Raw genomic sequence first — 26641 nt, 5'->3', positions numbered from 1 at the left:
CATCCATTTTTACATAGACATAGCACACAATGTTCTGTCAGCCTTGAAAAATGCAAAATATACTGCCACTCTGGAGGTTGCCTTTTCCGATAACGCTTCGCCAGCTCTTGTGTGGCAGCCTCACTTTGTGATTTTTCTTTTCTCAGCAGAGACTGATGAATTTTAAGACCTCGTTTTCATTCTTCCACCATCTGTAGCTTGTGTTTCATCTCCATATTCTTGTTTTTGTCCCCTTGTTTTGTTTCATGATGCTGTACTGTTTGATTACCGCCAGACTTTCTCACACAAAAAACTGTTCCAGCAACCTCTGTGAACGTGTAATTCGATTCCCACGTTGTTTGAAACATTCGGTTTTCAGTGTGTTACCATTTTTGATTGGTATCTTAACCCTTTACTGGGCACAGCGGCCACTTTTGGCCAATATTCTAAGCAGGCAAAATGTCCGAAAGCATCCGTAACAGACATTGCTTAAATTCTAACGTACCCCTAAATTCCTCTGAAATCCTGAAAATTCTTGCCTGTTTAGGACTTCAAAATAGAAAAAAGTGTACCCAATAAAGGCCGTTTTTGCCTAGTTAGACTATCAGCCGAAAGCGGCTGGTGTGCCCAGTAAAGGGTTGACTTTAGCTGTTATGCTAGCTGTGACGTCTGATGAATGAATGCCGGTTTACATCTGTGTTTCGAAAGCAGTCATTATACAGTACATGCAAAATAGGCCATCACAATTTGTTTTGGATTTGATTAATCACTATGCCCTTTCTCAACTTTCGTGGTCACAGAATTTGCACAGCTGCTTGCACATTTGTAGTTGCTTTTACAATTGCAGATGTCAAGACCGTGTCTAGCAACATGTATTTGGGAAATAACATAGTGCTGCTTGTTATTGTAACGATTGGCAATGCTGCTAAATTGTGGTATTGCAAATCATGTTTTATCAACGATTGTCATTTTCTTTACCTTGTTGTCTGTGTGACTTTAGTGGAGTTGTGTATCTGCTGCAAGGTCAAAACCATGATCGAGTCCCACGCTCTCCCTGTTGTTTTCACCAATCTTTGGCCCTCTGCTTCTGTACTCAACTCTCTTGGGATGGAATCCCAAAACGAACTCCCTGGAGATGGCTCTCTGTATTATAGCATTGCCTTCAAAGGAGGGAGATTTTAAAACATCTGCTTTCCCTTGTGAAGATTCTTTTTCGTAGCCATTCCTTTTGAATTTTATTCAAGTGCTGAACTGATTGAAACAGCATTAATGTAATACAGTATGTACAACCCAGTGTGCTTTTGTTTTAGCAAAAAAGCTGTACGTGATTGTGTCCAATAGCTGAGTTGTAAATTATTTTCATGATGTCCTGAATTCTGATCAAATGAAAGCATTCATTATATAAGACCAGACACAGAGCACAGACTGCCACCAAAACAACCCGCACTACATAGTACTAGTATTGTTCCGATACCGGTATCGGAAGACTTTCTGATTCGGCACTAACAAATATCAAGCAGATGCCATTGTCCGACACTAATATGAAATGTGAGCACAGCATCTTGTGTCCAGGCGTTACTAGTTCAATGTATGCCAAGCCAAGATGTTTTGTTGGCCCGAAGCGGAACTCTCTTAACCAATGGCGGGGCAGCGTTTTTATTTTGATGAAAAACAAACATGTGTGCCACAATGAGAGAAAATATCAGTGATTTGGAAGCATTTCAGTTAAGAGACTCCAGTGAGTACAACAGCAATATACACGATTTGCGGTGTGAAAGTTGCGAGAGGTGGGGCTAAAACGGTCAGGTTCAACATCTCAAAAATGATAAAACATTTGAAGATGAAACATGGACGAACAAAAAGAGTTTGCGGGGTGGAGGCTACCAGCAAGGGGAATTATAGGACACACCAGAGTTAATCATGTCAGTCTGGTCAAATAGATTTCAATCTTTTATAGAGGTACCATCATTTTTGTCCAGGCCTGTTTCACTAGTTTGTTTTTTTAAATAATTATGTTAATCAGCAATTCATATATATATATATATATATATATATATATATATATATATATATATATATATATATATATATATATATATATATATATATATATATATATATATATATATATATATATATATAGAGAGAGAGAGAGAGATATTTATATATGTATACAGTATAATATATATATAGATATAGATATATATATATATATATATATATATATATATATATATATATATATATATATATATATATATATACACACAGAGAGAGAGAGAGAGAGCATACGTGGAAAAATAGTTTAAAAAGTCCCACTTTCCATTTCCAAAAAATACCACTGTATATCCCATAGACTAGTGGTTAATCTTTTTGATATTTTTTTGATCCTTCAATGTCAGATCGTCCTATCATTGTGAAGCAGAATTCACCACATCACACTACTTTAGGATGATTCAAGATATCACATAAAGTGGAACCACGTTTTAACTAATGAAGAGACAGGTAATTTCTTCGAGCTGTTAGACTGTTTGAACGCGTACTACTTTTTTTTCCTATTAAATTTGGATGTGTTGGTTTTGAGGCCTTTAAATCAAGGTTCCACTGCATTTACAAAAACTGAGGGATACAGGACTGTGAATGTTACCACTGCATAATGAACAAAGGGGTTCAGCCTCGACTCTAGCCTAGAGTGTCGCAAGAAAAAAAAGATGATAGTACAAAAGAGCCTCTTTTGACTACTCCAGGACTAGTTTGGATTGGACCAGATGCATTTGAGACACATTTTACAATTTTCCTCCACCCACAGGCCTCAGCTTAATTTCTAATACACTTGTTTTTTTTTCAAGGGATCAACCGCCGTGGAGTGAGGAAAAGCGGCCTGGGTTTAGATTAATATCACAACTCAACAGGTGACACTTGACCTTTCTGCCCCTCTATCATCACTTAGCTCTACTCTCTGGGTGACTGCTTCATCCAATGCTCGCATACTTTTACTAGCAACAAATATTAATTGTCAGATTTCCATCTCATTTGACTTGCTTTTTTCATCCTTGTAATATTCTCTCTTTTTTTCTAACGTCACAATACTTCTCTTCTTTCCCCCAAAGCACTGAAAGGCAACAAGAGTTTCAACTGTCTTCTGTGATAGTGTATTCTTTTTTTTCCTCTCAATTGTTTCCGGATTTCATGCAGTTTGGCACCTGACACAATAAAGACTGTATTTCTCCCTTACTAACACAGCTTTTGGAATCAAGGCCTTCTACAAGCTAGCATTCAGTATCATGATTTACATGTTGTTACTGCCACATTTCCCGTCCATTGTTGGCTGGACAATTTTCTATTTGCATTTAAATGTCTTAACTAGTCCATTCAACAGTCTATTGTACTAATTCACATTTCATGGGTGTTGCACACGTGGATTCAATTTCTGGTAGCCTCCCATGGTGGGGTGAGACAAGTTATCAACTATATAAACCAAAAATTGGTTCATCGGCCCAACACATTTTTCACTCTCGGAAAAACACCCCAAATTTTGACCGAACAGGAGACCAATGAACCTTGTTTATTGATTAAAAAAAAAAAAACTGACAAAAGTGACAGATAATACATATTTATTATTAAGGGAAATCGTGCATCACTTTATTTACAATATAAACACAAAAATGGTCACCTTTTACATTTATATTTTGTTGGGCAAACTTTAAAAAGACTAGGACACATCTGTACCTGTCAACTGGTATTTAGGTTCTCAGGTTGGAAGGTAGCCTTCTACAGCCGGTATATTTGCGCTAATTCCATAGATGTTCAATAGAATTAAGGCCAGTTTAGAATAGGTCATCTTCACCAATCTTCGACGTTTTTTGCTCTGTGTTTTGTGTGATGCAAGACCCATGACCTGCAACTGAAACCAAGCTTTCTCACCCTAGAATAGAATAGAATAGAATAGAATAGAATAGAATAGAATAGAATAGAATAGAATAGAATAGAATAGAATAGAATAGAATAGGTGAGGGTCATGTTTATCACTGTGTTATATCACCTTTCCTTTTATAATTATTTAATACATATTTTGGAACTGAGGAACTAATTATTGAAGCTTTGTAGGAAGAATTCTTTCCCATTCTTGCTTGTCATATTTTATGCTTCATACTGTGCCACACGTTTCAAAGATAGTCAGGTATGGACTGCAGGCAGGTCCATCTAGTAGCAACACACTTTTACTATGAAGCCACACTTCTTTAACACGTGTGGAATGTTTTGTCATTCCCCTGGTGAACGAAGCAGGTGTGTCCATTGCTTGGATGGCAGCATATGTTTTTCCAAACCCTACATTCAAAGATGCCTACGTTTCCGCCATTGGCGCTAATATAGCCCCAAACAGTCTGGATGGTTATTTACCCTCTATGGCCCGGAGAGAACACAACGTCCACAATTTCCAAACAATACATAACTATAAATAGAAAACATTTAGCATTAAAATCTTTAACGTTTAACAATACTAATATTTAACAACAATACTGTATAACATAGCTTGAAACTATTTGCACTGGCTGCGTTGCATTGTTGGGAACGGGAGGCCGGCTTGAAGGGGGTGGGGGAGATAAATAAACTAATGCATACAGCTCCTGTTGGTGGTGGTCCTGTGGCCAGGTTTAACAAATATATGTTTTTTTCACATCCTTCAAGTGGAAAACCAAAATATCACCACTGCTGATTTGAAAGTAAATTGGCGTCCTGTATATCTGCTGAAGGGCTGCATAAATTGAGACTGGCTATTAATCAATGGAAATATATATTTTTAACTGGCACAAAGTGTATTTTGTCTCTCTCGCTCTTGCTCAGTAGGCGCTCGCTCGGAGCAAGTGAGAGAGACTTTGCTGGCACTGCACAGAATGCCTCACCCTTCCCCTCTTTAATTTCCTCCCTAAATTTAAAAGACTTAAAATGTTCTCGCTCTGCTACGACAGCCATTTCAACATGCTCAGGTACTTTCGTAAAAACAACTATTTTTATGTAATAAGGTCAGCCTGAGTATTAATGCGGAGGAAGCAAAATGACTCACCAAATTTATGGCCCTAGGAAGTCATCTGCCTCTGTCCAAGGTGCTAGAGCACATTGACTATCTTTCCTCATCCTCCCACACAGAACCAACTCAGACTCAGCTCTTCATACAAGTGTGATGAACCCAAACCCGCAGGACCCCTTCAGCGTGAACCAGCAGATGGGTCGAGGTCCCACACAGCGCAATGGTGAGAGTAGCACTCATACAGGCACTCAGGGCAAAACATGCTCTTGTCTTTCCTCACGTGCTTTTATTTTCTCTGATACCTGATTCGTGTTGAGAAATAAATACCCTCTCGGTCAGGCCATATTTTCAAACAGCTGTGCCATGTTAATGTTATCAATGCGCTTTTAACATAAATTAATCCGGCCCATTTTTCTTTGCTTTGGAATTGCGAGCTACAGATAAAAAGTATCACTGTCTTATTCTACACATCTACTGTATAGACCAAGACCAGTGTTTTAATTATCATTTACGGTTTGTGTTTCCCTTTCACTGGTGATTTATTAACAGAGAACACAGTCCAGCTTGCCAGCTGCTTTTAAGGCCAGCCACCAATACATCAATGTCTTACCCCTATTTTCTTCGCTTAGATTTGTTCAGTTGTGCCACTCATCAAAGGCATCATCTCATCTTGCAGCATAATAATGCACCCTCAAATTGAAACTTTTTACAGTCATGAAGAGGAGTACACCAACATTGTTCAAGCCACAATTAACAAACGGATCAATTCTATGCAAAGGTGACGTGTTGGACTATAAAAGGCAAATTGCTAGTCACACCTGATCCCAGTTTCTGTTGTCCCTGAACCCCTTTATTGCAGTAAAGTCAGTGCGGAAAGTCCAACCTGGAACATATATGCACTTTGGGGGTCTTATTCTCCAGAATGCATGCACTGACAAATTTCTCTGGAAACAAATGACCTCATCTGAAAGTTGCTCCGCCCAGAACATGTTTATTCCATGAAAGTGCATGTATGGCCTTTGGGAGACAAAAGTGGTCTGCAGCGGCGCACCCTTTCTGACTTCCTTACTTTGAAAACATCTGGGAAGATAGAAAAAAAACAAAAAAAACAAGCGTCATAAGTAACAAAATGCAGAGGAAATTTAGAACAATACAACTAAAACAGAATACCAGAATTTGAAAAAAAAAAAGTCAAATTAAAGGCATGTGTGTCTCGCCAGTCCAAGCTAATTAGGAAATGTCAGCATGATAAACATAAAGCCTGCTTTTTTTTTAATTCATAATCAATTTCACTAATATTCTGCGTATGACTATTAACATCATGCCAGATGCCCACCATCTGTGTTTGGTTAAGTGCATAGTGTTTCATTGTGAGCTCTACTTGCCTGTGTCCCTTGGATAAAGTAATGCAAGACGTGTTTTGATAATTGAAACACGTTGGCCTTACTTGACCCTTAAGAGAACCGTTTTGTGATGAATTCTGTTTGTTTGTTTGTTTCAAGCCATTTTGGCTGTTTTGAATTTGCCAAATATTCAGTTTGAATGTAGGAGACACCGTTAGAATAGCAATTTTGCACAAGCACTTGAAACCTATAGATTTGTTTTTATTTCAACATGGCATGTATCTCATTAAAAAACAACAACAATGTACAAGGACAGTATTGACAATAGATGGTGTGGATCCTAAGGCCATGGTGGGCAAAATTGCATTGTCTTTTGGTTGTCATTTCTCAATTGATTGTCTCTACCGATCTCGCTTTTTTCCTGCTTGTCTTTATGTGTTTCTCGTGGAGGCTGGCATACAGCAACCTTAAATGAGGCAGAGGCGGATGGGTCCGGAGACGGTCAGTAATATGTTCCTTAGACCTTTATATATAATAGTATTAGCAGAAAATCACAAATAAAAATATGTTATCTTTCTGCAGTCTTTTCTTTCCCGAGCCTACCAACTGAGGAGGGTCTCATAGGTGTGAGTAAACCCCTCTCCAAGCAGCTCTGGGAAGCCAAGAAGGTGAGATTGATGCATGCTCATTACTGTCTAATATGGCTCGAAAGAACTTTTTTTTTTTTTCATGAAAGGTTTTGCTAATACGTGACTTCACTGGAGGAGCAACTTTCAAATATTGAGAATACTTTTTATTGCCAGTTAATCACTTCGGCCTGAATTGAATAAAATTGATTAAAAAAAATAAAAACATGACAATATAATGGGGGAGGTGAAGGTCTGGTTGCAGCTAAGAAATATTTTAGCATTTTTGTATGATTGTAAAAATTCTATTAAAAATAGTGTAATATATTGTAAATTTTTGCTTGATTTAAGACTTAAAGAGAAACGAGAAAGTAAGACTTTTCACTCTACAACAATCGATTGCAGAGCTGCCAAACAATAGAAACCCACATCCACAACAATATTAGATCAATAGCATTATTACATAACAGTTATTGCATCATACACCATAGAAAGAATTCTGCTTTCTGTTCAATTCCACAACGATCATGACACTCTATCCCGATTGGCACTAAAATATGACTCCAATATTATTTGTCGGGTAATAAAAAATACACTCAAGTGGATAACGATATGAGTTTTGATTGTCAATGTGTGAACATAAAAGGGGTTGAAAATCTCTTTTGATGAATATAATTTTTCAAGTGAAAGGTGAGAAAATGCACTTATTTACAGATGGGTGTCAACAAAGTCCTTTTATTTCTATCAAAGTGGTTGGCACGTCTGCCTCACAGTTGGGAGATTTTGGGTTCACTTCTGGCTTCGGTCCTCCTGTGTGGAGTTTGCATGTTCTCCCTGTGCCTGCATGTTTTTTTTTTTTCCCGGGTGCTCGGTTTCCTACCATATTGCAAAAAGCTGGTAGGTGTATTGGACACTCTAAATTGTCTTTAGGTGTGTTTATGAGTGTCAGTTAATGTTGGTCATTGGGGGCCCTGCAATCTACTGGCATCCGATATAGGGTGTACCCTGTCTACTACCCAAAGACAGCTGGGATAGCTTGCCCAAAACCCTTATGAGGTAAGCAGCTATGGTGATGGATGGATGATACCTGGGTGGTTCACCACACACCAACCAGAATATTTCAGGATTTGTTTGTTTCAATTTTGATGATTATGGCAGAAAGACAAAAAGCCAGATATTCATATTTTATGCCCCCACCTGTATTTTCATATCAGCTGTGCTGCTATTGTGTCATCAATCCCAGCTATTCACTTGCCAAAGGAGAAGTATACTGAATGAGTGTTGTACATACCTATGTTTTATTCTAACTGCGAATACATTTTTTTCAGGCCCAGTCTTTTGCATCAAGGCCTAAATCATGTGAAGTGCCTGATATCAAGTAAGTGTCAAATTGTGTTTGTGTCAAAATACACAATGACACTCTTTTCAGCATTCCAGCTCTGTACAACACCACAATAGAATTAAAATGAAACAATCAGGATGTGCTTTAATTGCTGAATCTGAGCTGCATTTTAAGTGTATTTGCATCCCAAGCAGCTGAACCATAAAGAAAAGACATCACATTTTATATGTGCCCCCCACCTTTTAAAGGGACCCAAAGTAATTGGACAAACATTTCTAGATCAAACAGCAACTTTTTTTTTTACTCTGTTGCAAAACCTTTGCAATCAATGACAGCCTGAAGTCTTGCACCGATGGACATCACCAGATGCTGGGTTGGCTCTCTGGTGTTCCGCTCCCTCCGTTGCAGCTGTCCATCCATCCATCCATCCATCCATCCATCCATCCATCCATCCATCCATCCATCCATCCATCCATCCATCCATCCATCCATCCATCCATCCATTTTCTAGAGCCACTTTGCCTCACAATGGTCGCAGGCTTGCTGGTGCCTATCCCAGCTGACTTCGGGCAGTAGGCGGGGGACACCCTGAACTGGTTGCCAGCCAATCGCAGGCCACACAGAGCCTAACAACAATTCACACACCTAATCACATCTAAAGACAAGTTAGTATGTCCAGTACATCTGCCATGCATGGTTTTGAAGTTTGGGAGGAAGCCAGAGTGCCTGCAGAGAACCCAAATGGGCTCGGGTAGAACATGCACACTCCACACAAGAAGGTCGGAGCGAGGTGGATTTGAAGTCAGGTCCCTGAACTGTGAGGCGGATGTGCTAACTAACTACTGCGTCACTGAACCACCGCTGTCTTCACAGTTGCTCCTTATTCTTTTGACAGTTTTGGCTTCAACAACTCAATTTGCGTGTTCAATGCAATTCAGGTTAGGACTTGGCCATTGTAGAACATTCCACCTATTTTCTCTTTAAAAAAAAAAAAAAAAAAAAAAAAACTTTCGCTGCTTTCGCTGTTTGTTTTGGGTCTTTGTCCATCTGCATTGAGGGGCACCCTATACTGCGTTTTGAATCATACGGCAGAATATGAGCGGATAGTATTGCCCGAAACACTTCAGAATGAATTCTGCTGCTTTTGTCAGTAGTTACATATCTAATTAATACAGGAGACACTACTAGCAGCATGCTTCACTGAAGAAGTTGTATGGTATGGATCTTAAGCAGTTTTCATCCTTTTTTCTTTCCATCATTCTGGTACCTGTTGATCTTTATCTCACATTTACATAAGAGGAGGTTCCAGAAGTATAAAGGCTCATGTAGATGTTTCTTGGCAAAACAGCCATCCCCATGTCTTGGTTTCTTGTCAGCCTTTTCAGTCCAATTCCAAATTATAAATGCTTTTAATACATGATGACTTTAGTTAACTGCTTCTAAATTACTATTGTATTCGCGAGTCCCTGAGAAAATTTAATCCAGCAATGACCCGTCTTTGTGTGTTCATGGGTGATTGACGAAGGACTCATTATGTTAATACAGTAGGTGTAAATGTCACTGAATGGTTGTCTTTTTATGCTTGTCCTGCAATTGACCTCTGAGCAGTCTCCCTGATCCTTCCGTTGCCCTAAGTGAGCAAGAATAGGATTAACTGTGACCATTATAAGCATGCGGAATGAATTTAAATTGTGTTTTTTTTTTTTTTTCTTGCAGTATTTTCCCATCTCCAGAGCAAAACCCTGGTCTCTCCCACTACCAGGGTACATTAAATACAGGAGGCTCCTTACCCGATCTCACCAACCTGCACTTCCCGTCCCCTCTGTCAACGCCATTGGACCCCGAGGACAATAGCGTATACCCCAATCTTAGTGGAGGTAGCAGCACTGGAAATTTGCCAGCTGCCATGATGCACCTTGGCATTAGCAATTCACAGGGTGAGTTAGTTTTTTTTTTTTTTTTTTTTTAAATGGGCTAATTGTAAACTGGTGTGTTCCCCAACCACGCTGCTGTCAGAGGTCCTGAAATATGCCATATGTTTATGATCTTTGTTGATTCAGCAATGTAAACAGCTTTGCAGAGTGTGTGTGCGTGTGTGTGACTTTTGTGTTTTAGTCCATATGACATGTTTTCTTTCGTGGTGAATTGTGGTTAGAACAGCTGCCTCATAGTTGAAAGGATTTAGAGTTTAGTCTTGACTCGCACCCGCATGTGTGAATTTTGCATGTTCTCCATGTGCTTGTGTGGGTTTTCTTCCAGTACTCGTGACTTCTTCTCACATACATGCATGGAATATTATCGACCCTGAATAGTCCATAAGTGTGAGAGTGGTAATAAACATGACATCATTACGTCATGGACCAATGATGGATGGATGGATGAATGGATGGATCCGTTGCTCTCTCATGGATTACTTTTCATGATGCCTTCCTTATCAGTTCTTTTATGTTGAGTCCCTTTTTTCTTTTGATAGTCCCATAATATTTGAATGAACTAATGGTACACATAAATAAATTCATACTTGGTAGACCCATGAAGCTGGCTGCATACACTGGAAATCTTTTTTTTTTTTTTTCCTTTTTCAAAGTGACGTATGAAACCTGAAACGGTTAGGAGTGCAAACTAAACACTTGACAACGACATATAGCACAAAAAAAAAAGTCCAAAATGGACAGTGCTCACAGTGATTACAAGAAATGGTGCAAAATGTCCTTAATGTAGACATACAAGATATGTCGTTATTTTGATACTTATCTGCTTAAACTTTTTTTCCTGGAATCAGATGCCATTAATATTTTCATTTTTACACTGATAGAATGAAGCAAAATGAACATTCAGATATGCAATTAAGCAGATGATAATCTTATTCTAATGTGTTTACTATTTTAATCAGCGTGTGTTTCCATCAATCGTCAGAAAAATGAGAGTCTTGTCAGTTGACTGACTAAGTCCATCGGTACTGAGTCAGTACTACTGACTTGGTTAGTGGCGAGTATTCCATCTCTTCTCACAGCAGATATGTGTGTTACAGTATCTCTTCAGTGCAAACAGGGGACTGTTGGTATTGTTTGGATTTCTAAACTTAAAGGTGACTAAGATTATGAACAGCCCTTTAAGAGACAGTTACGCATGCTGCCATAGACACAATTGGATCCTGTCAAAGTCCATGTGACAGTTTTTTTTTCTCTCTCTCTTTTCAGCCAGCTTCTGCCGTAGTCGACATGAAAACCGTTGCTCACATTTTTGAGTTTGAGATATTTATCTGTGCCAGCCGACTATGTGTTTTGGAAAAACTCAGTGAATGATCTCTCTGTCACAGACATTCTCACTTTGTACTTTGGTTGCCATGCCTGCTCCCTTCTGACTCTCAGTAGTTTGTGCCTATGTGTGCTTGAGCACAGTTCAGCCTGGTTGAGCGGGGCACAGAAACTTTTGACCTATTGGGCTTTACAATGAGAGCTTTTCTTCTCTCTCACTTTGCCTCTATTTTCTCGTTTTGGCTGTCTTACTATGCTCCCAGTCACACAGTAGAGATCCCCAATGGCACAATATAGGCCGGTGTCAATGGCGTGGTGTTGAAGTATGCCGAAAATGTAATGAACAAGCACAATGTCTTTTGTATTCTAAAGTCTTTCAGTTACCTATTTTTTTTCTTTAAAAACACAAAAAAACTAATAATGCAGTTTAGTTTATGGCAATCCGTTTTCTGCCATTAGCAAAATGTTGCAAATGGTACTGAGATCCATATCACATTTGGGCTTAACAGCATTAATGAGAAGTATATTAGATTTAAACAGAGGTGCCCAACCGCCGGTCCGCAGCCTGATACCGGTCCATGGATCAACTGATACCAGCCTACATGGGCCGCACCCAAAATAATGATGTTTGGAACTGATTCAGTTTAACCTTTAACTCACAGGTGTCAAACTCAAGGCCCGGGGGCCAGAACCGGCCCGCCACATCATTTTATGTGGCCCGCCAAATGCTGATTTGATTTCAAGTTTCTTGCTAAACTTGCAGATTGTCTTCAAAAATAACCATTTTCTGTTCCCCATCTATCTTTTGAACAGTTTTTATTGGCCTCTGTTTTCAAAACTAGGTAAAGATGTAAACCAGCAAAAACGGCGTTTATTAGACACGTTTTTCTATTTTGAAGTTCTAAATTTTCAGGGTTTTTGAGAAATTAAAGGGGTACGTTCAAATTGAAGCTTTTTTAGACTATTTTTAGATCTATTCCGGCCCTCTAACAGACACTACAAGTACAATGTGGTCCACGATAAAATCAGTTTGACACCCTTGCTTTAACTGTTCGTTCAATTGTGCTTTGGGTAGCTTGATCTTTGTTTTTGGCGCAACCTCTGGCCGCTGTTGATATTACATTGTCTCCTGAGGAAGTTCAGTGTTGTACACGCATTGTTCTGTATCTGTAAAATCTTGCCCACGAGTGTCTGCATGATGTATTTTCTTTGTAAGAATGTTATCATTTATGATAATATGCCCAAAATGAGTTAGATGGTTGATCCAACATCTTGTGACTGTGGATAACATGCTATCTAATGTCACTTCTTATCTTCAGCATGTTTTATGGTGCTGCCTTGTATGCATCATTTAGCTTGTCGGCATTTTCGTTTGTGCCAGGTATTTCCCTTTAGTAAATGTTAGCATATGGAAAGGTTTAGCGTTGATAAGAGCTCATTTGCATCTAACTAACGTTTTGTATTGAATTGCGTTTGTAATTCATTTGTATGATTGACTTAATGTAATTTGCATACATTTTTGCAAATGCATATGGGTAACTGGGTGTTGCGATGTTTGATATTAAAGAGAGACACACTGATAGCCTTTGTTTGGTGTGTTATCTTTTCTTTCCAGTTTTACAATATATACTGTATTGTCTGACCAGTCTGTGGTGATAAAAAGCTTGGAGACCCCTGCATTAGAAGATAAATTGCTAGCGACTTCAAAGCTGTTGATATGGTCTTTTTACAATGTTCCCCTGGCAAAATCCCTCCGGTTATTTGACTATCATTAGTGTGTTACACAATGCGAGTCTGACATGGCCTCATCATATTTACTGTACATATCTGATGCACCTATTTCCATTTGACCTGTCCAACCCGTTTTGTGAACAAATGCCATTCGCTCTATAACACTTGAAGGAAACATGACTCAGTTGAGCCCAGTTGAGTAATCTATGGTTTGATGTCTTCAACATTTTTGTTTACAGGCCTCTCCTCTTCTCTGAGTAATCCCACTATTCAAGCTTCCCTCAACAACTGCCAGCTGCAGTCTTCTCTCAGCAATCCCTCCATAAATTCTTCTCTGCGTCTTTCTGGTAACTCCCCTCGTCGAAGACCGGCACCGATCAGCCCCCTCACCCTGTCTCCTGGTGTTGAGCAGCGTAGGGGTCTGTCTAAGCAGTTGTCACCCACCATGTCGCCATCATTGTCTCCCATCACACAGGTACACATACTAAGCATTTGAATAATGTGGCAGTGTAATATATTTATTTGAGTCATAGTACAAAAATCAAGCGGCTTTTTTAAACAACAAAGGCATGCGTGTTGGTTTTTAGTCATCCGGCCTTTGTGTACAAATCTCAACTTTGGCTCAAAGCAGTGTAACAATGTTTTTTGGTTTTTTTTAATTGAAATATATAATGAAAGTCAGACTTGAAAGTCTATTAGAGAGTGTGTTTTGTTCACGATAGTTTCGTTCCAATGTTAGTGTAGTCTGAATGTGAAAAGTAGATAGAAAGTCATCAATCACAAACATATGCTAATGCACTAGTCATATTTACAGTAAAAATTTGTTTGAAAAAACTTCAGGCCATAAATACATATTGAACACAACATTTATTGTCAATAAATCCACAACGATCATCCCGGTTCCCCAAAATGCATCGATTGACAGCCTGAAACTGAAACTAAAACTAAAGGCATGTCGCACTAGAACTAATATCACAGCAAAACAAACCTGCTTCCCACGCTTGACCCTGCCAGGGCGAATAGACTCAGGGGCAACTTTTAACTATTAATTCTTTGAATAACAACAACATAATACGACACTGAGAGTAACAATTGCTCTCTTTGAGACTATGACTTACAATATTTATTGTTAATTGTATATATTTACATTTATGTAATATATAATCGAAGCAGCGCTGCAAATTTTGGAGTATACCAGGTATACAGACAATGAAGGCCTTCTATTCTATTCGATTCTTGTTTATAATCTCCTGTAAACCGAGGACTGCTTTTTTTAAGACTTAACTTCCAGCCGGTCACTAGTGACTGTTGCAAGCTTCTTTTTCTTTTGTAGGGAGTTGCTTTAGATACCAGCAACATGCCAAGGGAGCCACCCCCTCCCTATCCTCTCTACCAGCAACCCCAACATGGAGTGGACCAGACGCGTCAGTTTCGGCAACAGCACCAGCACCAGCACCAGCATCAACATCAGCCCGTTTCCCCTCTTCAAAGCATCGCACTGGACTTCACCCCAAACCAAGTAAGTGTCTTTTTGCTCTTTTTTTCATACATAATACATGACACTTTTTATTGTAAAGTGAAGAATGAATGACTTTTTCTTTAATATCACGTTCCGTCCTTTACAGCACAACAATTTTGCACCGCTCTTCAGTGACACTTTCATGGAGCAACAGTACTCCAGTCGTCACAACAAAACTCTGCCGTACCAGGTCAGTCTGTAACCATTGACGTTTGGGCTGTTAATAAATAGTAGCATTAAAAATATACTTAACTGTAAATATTTAAAAGTGATACAGCTTCATTCACGCAACCTGAAACGTATACTCATATTGACAAGTTGGCCGGGAATCACAAAAATGTGATTGAAATTTATAGGCGCCCTTTCCAAGGTTGTGGGGCTCTGGCAAACTACTGTCAGAGCCATTGTCCACAAATACAGAAAACTGGGAGAGTGGCAAACCTTCCCAGGGGTGGTCGACCAACAAGGGTGCGACAATGACTCATCCAGAAGTGTAAAAAGAACATACTGTAGAAAAGCATCCAAAGAACTGCAGGCCTCGCTGGTCTCGGTTAAAGTCAGAGTTTATGACTCCACTAAAAGAAAGACATTGGCCATAAATGGCATCCATGGGAGGGTTCCCGGGCAAAAACCGTCGCTGCCCTAAAATAACACAAAAGACATCTCACGTTTGCCAAAAAAACTACCTTGATGATCCTCAAGTCTTGTGGAGAAACATTCTGTCGACTGATGAGTCAAAAATGTAGCTCCATCGAAGGTGTGCAACCTGTTAGATCTACTGTAAAAGTGGCATTTGATCAAAAGAAAAATATGCCAATTTATATTTGTCATTGATTGGAATAGGTAACATGAATACTGAGACACTTTGTTTTTTGCTTTGTTCGCTCTCGTTCCAACCATCTGTTGGCTAGTCGGACCAGTTCAGTCTGTTGGAAAATGCGATGAGCTCCACTGCAGGTGGATCTTGCTTCGAGACTCCCTCGTCCTCGCTGTTCTCCTCTCAGGCAGCCCTTGCTGGGCTAGGGGGTAGCCATGGCAACCTGCATGACCCGATGCACATGGCATCAAACATGCTGTACTCCAACTGCAGCGGAGGACTGCCCAACATCATACTTACTGGTGAGTGTCCACAGGCGCCAGGGGAGAAGAACACAATAAAACTACAACCAACTTGGGCAAGGTTACTCTGTGACAGGAAACGAGAGCACCGCTGAGCACTTGCACTTCTTTTTGGGACATTGGCGGAGCCAATCTTTTCTCCTACAGCTCTTTTAGCAGTGTGTCTCTCCCTTTGCGAAAAACTCGGCTGACGGAAAAAGTTTCAATATAGCGGTCAAGTGGCCGATACGTAGCTAAATACTTTTGTAAATGCTGTCACGACATTAAGAGCGACAAAAAATTACATTTATTTAACTTCGGGGACTAGGCAAAATCAACAGACTTTTCTCCCGTCCCTCCAAACACATCCTTTGCGCTCCCCAACACGCATTTGCGCCCTGCCTCACAAACTACACTAATTTTAATTCAAACGCCGCCTATTTTACCCTTCTCACGGTGTGTACAAAACAGTCCTACGCTTGTGATAATAAGACTCTAAGATACTCAGGCTAAGCAACTAATTAACAAGCTTTTACTTATGGCTAGCTGATTATATTAGCATCAGGATGCTGCAGTTTTATTCACTATGGAACGACAATAATGCTTGGCAGTTTGGAACATTTTCATGGCCTACCTTCACCTCTTAATAAATGCTTATCATGGGGACCTTGTTTGCCGTGCGGTCATGGTTCATGAGGGGAAATGCATACATGTATGTAATCTTGCTCAACACATTCCTGGTACAGGCAGAAAAAAGCCTGAAGTAAAAAATGTTCAGAATTACTTTTTTTTTTTTTTTTTTTTTTTTAAGATTTTTGTGTTACCCTGCTTTTTAGATATGACTTGAATGATAAGCTGAGAATAGCTGAGCAAAGCATTCTGGGGATGTCTTTCCTTCCTGTGCTTAACAATGAAGTGACAAGACCTTGCAAGCGACCTGCAAGCAACCACTGGTTGCTCTTTTTACTGTTTAAATGCTCACACCCCCCATCAGAAATTCCAACAAGGAGTGAGGCCATTGGCAAAGGAGCGAGGAGAGGGGCAGTGAAAGATGACGACACATTGACACGTGCCAATGTCACAAGTATACCATTTGTGTCTTAAAATTATCATCACCACAAATACCTGTTATGCTTAATGTTCCATCCATCCATCAATTTTCTATTGCCGCTTCTCCTCACGGGATGAGGAGAAGTGGAGGAGTTCCAATAAAATAAAAATTGCAAAGTGCATGGCTTCCCATAGCTAAATGGGTCAGTTTCCAATTATTTAGTCAAAAACAGCGTTATAAAATAAAATGCTGCTTTAGCTTTGCTGACTTTGCCTTGTTAGCGAGGAATCGTAGACATGCATTTGAACAAATCTCAAAATTATTGCATTTTTAATAATGTATTAAAAGTATTTAATCAATTCTGAAGTAGCTGGGATTGAATGTCTGGACTCTTTAAAAATATATGTTTTTAAATGTTATAATTTTAAAATGTGTCAAAATGCGTTTTGTGTCTATGATTGCTTGCTAACAAGGCAATGAATTGATTGCTTTATTCAAGTCATGAATACTTTCACAAATGAATATGAAATAACATGAAATGAATACAACTCTAAATATAATTTTATTAATAACCCAAATTATTTCACGGACCCCCATGGAACCAACTTTCAGAACCACCGGTTTACAGAACAGGTAACAGCCAGTCATGGCTACGCTTGGGAATGTCACAAAACCAAGTTCAGTAAAAAGGTGAGCTGTGGTTGGTCATTATGTAAGCAACTGTGAGCAACTTTTCATGGGACAGCAAGTGTCAAAATGGCCGCCCCTTGAAATGAGTTTCAACAAGTGTCTTTTGCTGCTTAATTCATATTTTACAAATGCAGTGTTAATCAGAATGCCATAATAAGATTAGTGGGCGTGCACAGAACATAATAAGGTAAAGAAAACCTTTGGGTTGACTTTCAGAGGAACACAGCATGTTTCAGCTATACAACTTCACAAGCAATGACAGACTGACAAACAAGCGGCAAAGAAAACATCCTCCTTCGCAGAGAACTCATTGGATAAATAACCGGCAAGGGCATAATAGGGCATGAAGCATAATGAGATGTGAGGGTGGGCTGTTATGCAACCTCTTCCCCCCCGGAGTATGGTCTCATTATAGAGGATGGAATTGGGATTGAGGATTTGTGCCTTTGGTCTTTCTACATTAGTTTCGTCAGCCAGTAACAAGTATTTTTGCGCTATTTCATAACTGCGTGTGTCATTTAACCCCTGGGGGAAATTCCGACACAACTCAGGCTTTGAGGTGTTTTTGATGTGTGATATCAAAGGAAAGGCATACAAAAAAAAAAAACACTAGGAAACAAAATATTGCAGATATTCAAAAGGTAGACTTTCAATATGCTGTCTTGCCGTCCCCTCTAGATGCTTGCAAACGGCAGGTCCTGTGGTACACCCTGCAGATGTCAAATTTACCCAATGTCGGGCTCATTTACTGCCATTTTAATTGGGAAATATTGTCCATGTTTGACATATTGAAAACCCGATGGTTTTATCAAGCATTTCCCCCGACTTTTGCATGAATTCTTTCGCCAACTGGGTGCAATAAAAAAAAATTTTGTTGAGACCCACAAACCATCGGGGGGCCCTAGCGGACAACAAGGTTTTCAATGACTTCATTGAGTGGCTTAGCCTGACATCAATAATGTAAAGTTTTTGCGATGCATTGTGGGACTTGTACTTGACAAAGGGCTTCGATCCAAGAGCTAAATGTTACAGAAAAGCTTTTATGTTGCTGCAGGGAAACGTTTTATTTCATGCAACGCGTAACATTATATCTGCATATTCCCATTTGCAAAATCTGCAGCATTGAATAGCTGTAAATGTTTTGTTATGTTTTTTTTTTCCTCACAAAATAAAAAATCTTTGTGAATATACGTATGTATGGATAGGGCTAATGTCATTGAACATTTCGAGGGGTTGAAAGTAACACTACAGTGATCCCCCCTACTTTGCGGTTAATGGGGGGGGGTGTCAACCCCCTGCGAAGTCTGAAAACCGCGAAGTAGGGTATCAGTTCCTAGATTTCTATGTACACCCCAATATAGCCGCAGTAACCATAATTTTTTTGTATTTTTTGCGTATTTTATTTCCTTTCTCCTATTATATAACATTACATTTGACATTATTGTATATTCATTAAATAACTAATATTACTTAGTTCGTTGAGAATTTGTTCTCAGGACTGGTTATCTGAACCAAGACTCCGGTGAGAGTGTACGCAAGTCATCACGTTGAACTTCACATTTATTTTGCCTCATGTATGGTGTATCATGTATCATGTATCAACTAACTATAAAGTGCAACCTCTACACAAACAAACACATAAACAGAATAAACACTCATCGCTTACTAAACATAGGCAGTAGCGTGCGTTATCAACATAAATGATAAAAAACTATAAATTTGAGCTTACGTTGTCATTCACTACGTCACCGTAACGTGCCGACTGACTCACAGAGAACTTAAAACAGGAAACGGAAATGCAACTCGACCCGAAAAACTAAAAGCATGCATTTCAAAATAAGATAACATCACGAACTCTAACGCTTGAAGAATTCTTAACATAGTTAATATTACCTAGTTATTTGATGAATACAGTAGTGTATAATGTACTTTTTTGCTTTTTTTTCATTTTTTTCCATTTTTGCGCATTTTTTAAAATAATTTTTATTTTGAAATATTTTTAATTTTTCCTGGAAAAACCCGCGAAGTACTGTGACCGCGAAGTATATGTATATTTATATTTTTATGTATATGCATATTTGACGATGTTATGAGCCTTTCAAAGTCAGCCCAAGTTGGGTGATAGTAAGGTCTGTTTAGTAAAAAAAAATCCCCGGAGCGGGATTAAATATGGGGTTAAATACGACTATCAACGAGGGCAAAGACAATGACTAGGTAAGGGGAAGTAACCACCCTGATTGATCTTGCTTTCTTTCTATAGATGAATCCAACCCCAGTCTGTCAAAGGACATCGGCGGCATGCTCTCAACGGTGCCAGAGTGTTTCGACTCGGAAGGAGGCTTCCCACTGGAAGACGAGCTGCACATTGAGCCCCTCAGCCTGGATGGCCTGAGCATGCTCAGCAATCCCGACATGGTGCTGCCAGACCCGTCCGTGGAGGATACTTTCCGCAGCGACAGACTCTGACCGGGACATCTCATCACCCTTTCTTGCAAGCATACACACACGCGCACACATGCGGCATCACATTTGCAGTATAAAGAAGCAAAGTGCACGAATCCTTAATATGCATGTATTCAATAGGGCGACTGTGCATGCATTGACTGCACTAAAAAAAAAAAAAAAAAAAAAAAGAAAAAGAAAAATCATAAAATGTGAATGATGTGGACACAGTGCACACGGTTAAACAAAGGCGCAAGCTTTGGAGGAAGTTGGACGCTCCATGCAAAGGCATTCTCACACTTGGTTTGTATTGTCTGAGATTCGTGGCCACGGTCATCCCCCGGCTTGCCTCACGCACTGGAATCAAAAAGTCCTCGACCAAATATGTGAGTAGATCCATTGAGAAGTCTGGACCATCCTTCTCTCTCCCTCCCTCTTGGCAGCCCACCCAACCCCGGTAGCCATGCCAGCTTCGTTGCCAAGGTTACGTCCCATGGAAATCCCATTACTCCGCTGAAGAGCTGCAAAGATGCCAACACACAATTGACTTTTCTCACCGCTCCCGCGAGTGAATGTCATGTGAGGTGGCCCTGTGCGACCGAGGTAAGCATCCGCTTCCTACCAGCTGAGGTATCAAACAGCGTCACGCTTTCGAACAATCGTATGAGGAACATGGGGAAGAGCGTCGGAGATGTTTGGAATTTTAAATATTATTTTGCAGGTGTTTTTGCCACAGAGATATACTAATTTACACTTTGAAAGTTTAATATGATTCAAATGTACTACAAAACAAAAAGGGTAAACTGTTTACAAATATCTTACAAAGAGATTACGTACCGCATTTTTCAGACTATAAGACGCAACTTTTTTCCTCATGGTTTGAGACCTGCAGTTTATAGTCTAGGGCGGCTTCTGTGCAGTTTTTTTTTTTTTTTCCTTTGCGTGCCACCAGGAGACAATCCACTAGTAAAGCAAATGTGTGTATCTGTTCATTGTCAATTTAAGAAAAAACTATGAATGGAACTGAAGAAATGTGCTTTTAAATGTCTAAATTGAATAAGTAATATATATATATATATATATATATATATATATATATATATATATATATATATATATATATATATATATATATATATATATATATATATATATATATATATGAATTATTTGCAATGTGTTTATATGTTCACTAAAATAATCAATTAAACAAAGGAAGAGAGAAGAAGACGCTTTCGATTATTGATTTGGGGTTTGAACTGCTATTTAACGGTGTTGAAAATCTGTATCTATCCAGCCATTTTCTATAACTATGCTAGTGCTAAACATGCAGGCATGTTCAGTGAAAAACAATTAAAAAATGGGGATACAAACTTAAACGTAAACCTTCCATGTACCATCTTTCTGCACAAATGTCTGATGTTATGAAAGTTCATAGTCGAGTGGAGCTGACCCGTGACAAAAATTGTTTTGCTTCTTTTTTTTTTTTTTTTTCTCTCAATTTGTGATGCTGCGGCTTATATACCGGTGCGACTTATAGTCCGGAAAATACGGTACATGTTACTAAAGATTATAGATGTTTGGATTTATAACTAAGAGCTAAAATTCTCGTATGTGCTGCAAAAGGCTGTATGCCCTCAAGCAGGGACAAATTGTATGCATCAATTTTAAAAGATGAAAATAACATTTTGACATGCTTTTTTTTATTATATTATTATTACATCAGTGTATTATATTTTGAGTTTTGTACCAACTTGTACTGGCGCTTGCACTGTGCTTAAATGTTGTAAGAAAGGGCATGCACTGTACTGCTGTGAATCATTTTGTCTTTGCAGTACAGTAAACCCCACCCCCACCCCCACCCCCACCCCCTGTGTGTGGCCCGAACGACAGTGAATGAATGCAGACATCTCACATGGACATGGGACACCATGTAACGTTGCACTTCACGTCTTTTGCACTGATTGGTTCACGGTGTCTCACACTTTGCCCAAATGTTATTTACTTGATAATCCAAAGAAGGTGAATGAAGCCATTATGAAGACGGTGAGACCCGGGCAAATTAAATGAGAGTTTGCGCTCCAGTGTATGTGAGCAGCTATCAATTTTCCATGGTGTATATACACACACAGTTTATAGTAATGGTCAAAAGTTTGCAAACAGTCTCATTGTTATGGAGTCCTCGATTAGGTCCCCATCGTAATAAATGTTAACGAGTATATTTTGTGAACAAAATTTTAAATCAAAAGAACGTTTTATAAGTTACATTCTTCAAAGGAGGCACTTTTTGTCCAGATAACGGCTGTGCACCAGATGTGGGCAACTTTCGCTGCTCCGACATTGGTCAGAGCCCCCGCCTCCTGTCCATCATCGTCATCCGTCATTTTTTCAAGCCAGTCAAAATTGTAATCATAGGTCCGTCAGTACATCAGTGTACTTGTGCCCAACCTTCCACCACCACTAGAGGGCGACATTTTACTTTTTTTTTCTGGTCCGTCATTCGTTAGGCGCTGGTCTACTTGTCTGCACTCATAGTAATGATTTTTTCTGTTTTTGTACTTACACTTAAAGTTAACACCATGTATGTGGTCTACAGTTACACTGCAATTGAAACATAACACAGAAGTAGAAACGTAACACAAATACAAAGCCAGTTAAGGGGTTTAACCCTCGACTATAATATACCATCATGTTTATTATCACGCCTCTGAGGGACGAGAGTGCAATTAGGACTCATGCCCACTGGATGGCATCATGCTGTACATGACACTCAAATGGTCGATGTTGTTTCTCATAACTGCCTGCCCAACTATAGAAGACGTATATTATTATTAATATTATTATACATTATTACTTTAAAAACTTCTATCTTGCATTTCCTGGCCAGGAGCCAATCAGAGAAAGAAGGCAAATTTGTTTCAAATTTCAAAATTGTTGATCTTAATTTTTGTAACTTTTCTGACATTCTTTCACCCCTTCACACCTGCCACAAGTTGTTTGTATTAACTGCTTCTTCAAATGTATATAATACTGTACTTTATGCACCAAAAAGCCTGATTGTAAAGGGTATGATAAAGAATGATGCGCGCACAGCCACCCCTGGCAACCTCTCACTTAGGACCTGTTTAGCCTGGCCACACCCCTTAATGTGGATGACACTTTATGACATGAAATTCGTGACCTCTTAATGTGTTAAAACTAACAAAATGTGTTAAACAACAAAACAAACAAAAATGGACATTAGCTACGGCTAACTGTACATATTCACATAAAACAAATATGTAACATACCACATCATTCTTAGCACGTCGTTAGTACTTTTGCAATGACATCACATAGGAAGCTTTTTGCATTCCCCAAACTAAACTTAAGTAAACTTACATGCTCAAAATAACCCAAAAATAAAATAGTATTGCCCCTGTGGACTTAAAAATGATTCCTGGATCACTGGAAAAGTCAAATAAAAATGTAAAAATTAAACGTCATAAAAAGATATCGCACTCTCTGCACTCATCACCAACACACCAGCACCATCTCAAGGCAAACAAGTGAACTGCATTCATATGGTTAACTGCTTTTATGAATATGATTAAAGGGTTTGAGTGTTTTTTTTTTTTAATTATTCGTTATATGATCAATTTGGATTATTATGCACTAATGTATTTGTAATGTACTATGTATTTGTTACTGTTTTGATACAGTTTTATATTTTAGTCATATTTCATTTAAAGGGTTAAAGGGCTTGGAACGGATTAGGCTATTTACATGTATAAAGCGGCAGATTCACGTTACGAAGTTACTTTTGGAACCAATTAATTTCGTGAGTCGAGGTACCACTGTGTTAATATGTTCAGGACCTTTGAGCAAATATTTCAACCGGCTAGTTTAGAGAAAACTGCAGTTGGGGCATCGAGTGCCTATTTCGATGAAAGTCAGGGACTTCAATCAATAGAGCTATATTTTTAATATTACCAATGAAAGACTAAAGTGCATTGTTCTGGCTTTGCTCTTTTAGCTATGCAACTCTTTTGTTTTTCTCCAACCTGTGCGTCATGCACACTATGCAGTGTAACTAACCATGCAGGTTTTGTATATGGGCGGAACATATTGCGAAGTCACAATATTACATGTGTCCAGTGTCCACAATGTTTGCTATCATTCAGTCTGCTCTTAAAGGGTGTCACCAACTGGAGAACTTGTGTGTCTGCTGTGCCATTACGAATGGTACTGCATTTAGAACTTCTTACGTTGGCACTGTATGCATATTTCGATTCGTCAGAAGGTGGCACGCGGGTACAAAAGAGTTTTAGCTTTATATGTCGTCACAAATAATGGGGGTGGTGTTTATCAGAGTTTATATGTAGTTTGAGTATACCGTATATGCATTTGTCCTGGCTATGTTGTAAACACCGCAGGCTCACTGAGTGGTGGAGCCACTTTCTGTTTTTCTTTTTGCCTAAATGCATCTTAAGTGTACGTATTTCCATGGCTGGTTCCCGTTTTGTCTGTCTTTCGATGCCTACCTTCTGCTGCCTTACACGTACGTGTATTTGTACTTTTTATATTCCAGCTTAGCAACTGCTTCCCTATAGCCTTAGTTGTCTGTACCGACTGGCTGTGTTTTTTTGTTTTTTTTTTGGTCACTTAGTCTCACATTTTTGAGCGTGTCTTACTCTTTAGCTACACATATATATGTACAGTTCTGTTATTTAAAGAAATGTCCACTAGTAGTTTTACTACTTATTTTGTAATTTGATATGCGTCTTTATTTTTTCCCCACATAAAAAAAGAAACTGTCTTGGTTTTTAATATATGTTTAATGCTTAACCTTTTGGTTCAATAATATAATATACAATAAAAGTCATAACTGTGTACATTAAGCTTGTTTGCTGATGTTCCATTTTTTAACTATAGATGGCAGTAAGGGTGCAGGTTTGTGCAATCGCCTCAGCATGTTGGCCATTCATTCATCATTGAAGGACCGGGTTTCCAATCTGTGCGAATTTATTTCAAAGTTCTTTGATTGGTTGCGGTCACTGCTTCTAAGAAATTCTTTATGGGCCTAGTTTTTTGTGTGAGTGTGTGCACGGTCATGTTGGAAGAAAAAAAAAGGACTCTTCCCCAAGCATTTTTCACAAATTAGGATTTTGCATTTGTCCTTATATCTCCCGCTAGAGGAATTAAGATTCATGAGAAACTAAATGATAAATGTGATAGTTTGTTTGATTTGGGCCTTTGATTGGTGTATAAAATAACTTGAGGCGATGACACTTTTTCCTGCTTAAAATACACAATGTGCTGCAAACAATTATTTCTTTGGAGCTCTCAAAACTCATGTAATCAGGTCCAGTCAAGTGTTGGGCAAGTTAGCATTATTTATTCATTATTACTGTCATTCCAAAGTAATTTATTGCATTATAATATTACTGTATTTGAAATGTAAGGTATTCGACTACTGTATTCCATTATATTTGCAGTCTTCTCACAACATACCTAGAAATACGGATTTGCCTTTCTAAACGTAGCTGATTATTAATGCTTATTACACATCCTGTGGAATAACCTTGAACTAAACTTAGATAAATTTACATTCTCAAAATCATCCCAAAAGAAATATTATTGCTCCTTCGGACTTGAAAATGATCGCTGGAAATGTCAAATAAAAAAGGAGAGTACTATAATGCTCTCTACATATCAACAATGCACCAGCGCCATCTCAAGGCAATCAAATGAACTGTATTCACGTTATCAACTGTTTCAATTAATATAATCAATTTCAAGGGTTTAGGGGCGTTTTGGGGGCTATAAATTATAATGCATTGTTAACGCGCGTTACTGCCATTTGTACAGAGTAAAATATTACTATTTGTGTGTGCAATGCCTTACACTACCGCGTTACAGCAAAAAGTATGCATTACAGTCAATTAATTACTTGTGTAATGCATTACTGCTTTCGCCAGCGCAATCCAAATGTCGTTTTCGCCTCATCTTTGCTTTTGAAAGACTGAACCTTTTGGGAGATGTCACCAACTCCGGTCCTCGAAGGCACCTGTCCAGCATGTTTTCTATGTAACCCTCCTCCGATGCACCTCATTCGAAAAATGAGCTCATCAGGAAGCGCCGCAGGAGCCTCATTGAGATCCTGATCATTTGAATCATGGTCAAAATGCTGGATAAATGACCTCAAGGACTGGAATTTATGACTCCTCCTGTAATGACATTCATTTGTTTCTAATTAAAGTGTTTGCCAGTGAAATGTTCCATAGAGGTGTTCCTTGAGCATTCATTAGCTTTCCTTGTCTTTCTTTGCTGTTGCCGTTTTCAAATTTGTGAATATTTGTTAAAAAAATAAATAAAAAAAAGTATATATATATATATATATATATATATATATATATATATATATATATATATATATATATATATATATATATATATATATATATATATATATATATATAGGCCTATATATAATTAACAATTGTTGAAAGTTAATTTATATTGTTTTTTTCTTTTCTGACTTGAAAGTGAGAA

General features: G+C 38.7%; 1 protein-coding gene across 2 annotated transcripts in view; it reads left to right on the top strand.

Annotated features, from left to right (window-relative positions):
* Positions 1-21140, top strand: part of crtc3 (CREB regulated transcription coactivator 3) — a 39239-nt gene extending 18099 nt beyond the window's left edge. Inside the window, exons 5-15 of one of the 2 annotated variants that reach the window (XM_088412496.1) lie at positions 2829-2891; positions 5128-5231; positions 6802-6852; positions 6934-7019; positions 8306-8355; positions 10036-10256; positions 13547-13782; positions 14641-14826; positions 14933-15016; positions 15738-15945; positions 19926-21140. In XM_088412496.1, coding sequence (XP_088268622.1) covers positions 2829-2891; positions 5128-5231; positions 6802-6852; positions 6934-7019; positions 8306-8355; positions 10036-10256; positions 13547-13782; positions 14641-14826; positions 14933-15016; positions 15738-15945; positions 19926-20131 — 1495 coding nt within the window. In that variant the 3' untranslated portion in view covers positions 20132-21140. The remainder of the gene's footprint in view (positions 1-2828; positions 2892-5127; positions 5232-6801; positions 6853-6933; positions 7020-8305; positions 8356-10035; positions 10257-13546; positions 13783-14640; positions 14827-14932; positions 15017-15737; positions 15946-19925) is intronic. The other variant, XM_088412497.1, reaches the window with a different exon arrangement.
* Positions 21141-26641: the final 5501 nt, after the last annotated feature.

This window comes from Hippichthys cyanospilos, chromosome 4 (genome assembly GCF_059441005.1).
Source record: "Hippichthys cyanospilos isolate Australia breed blue-spotted pipefish chromosome 4, RoL_Hcya_1.0, whole genome shotgun sequence".
Taxonomy (NCBI): domain Eukaryota; kingdom Metazoa; phylum Chordata; class Actinopteri; order Syngnathiformes; family Syngnathidae; genus Hippichthys; species Hippichthys cyanospilos.
Note: the sequence above shows the minus strand (reverse complement) of the source record. Positions and strands in the feature narration are given on the sequence as shown.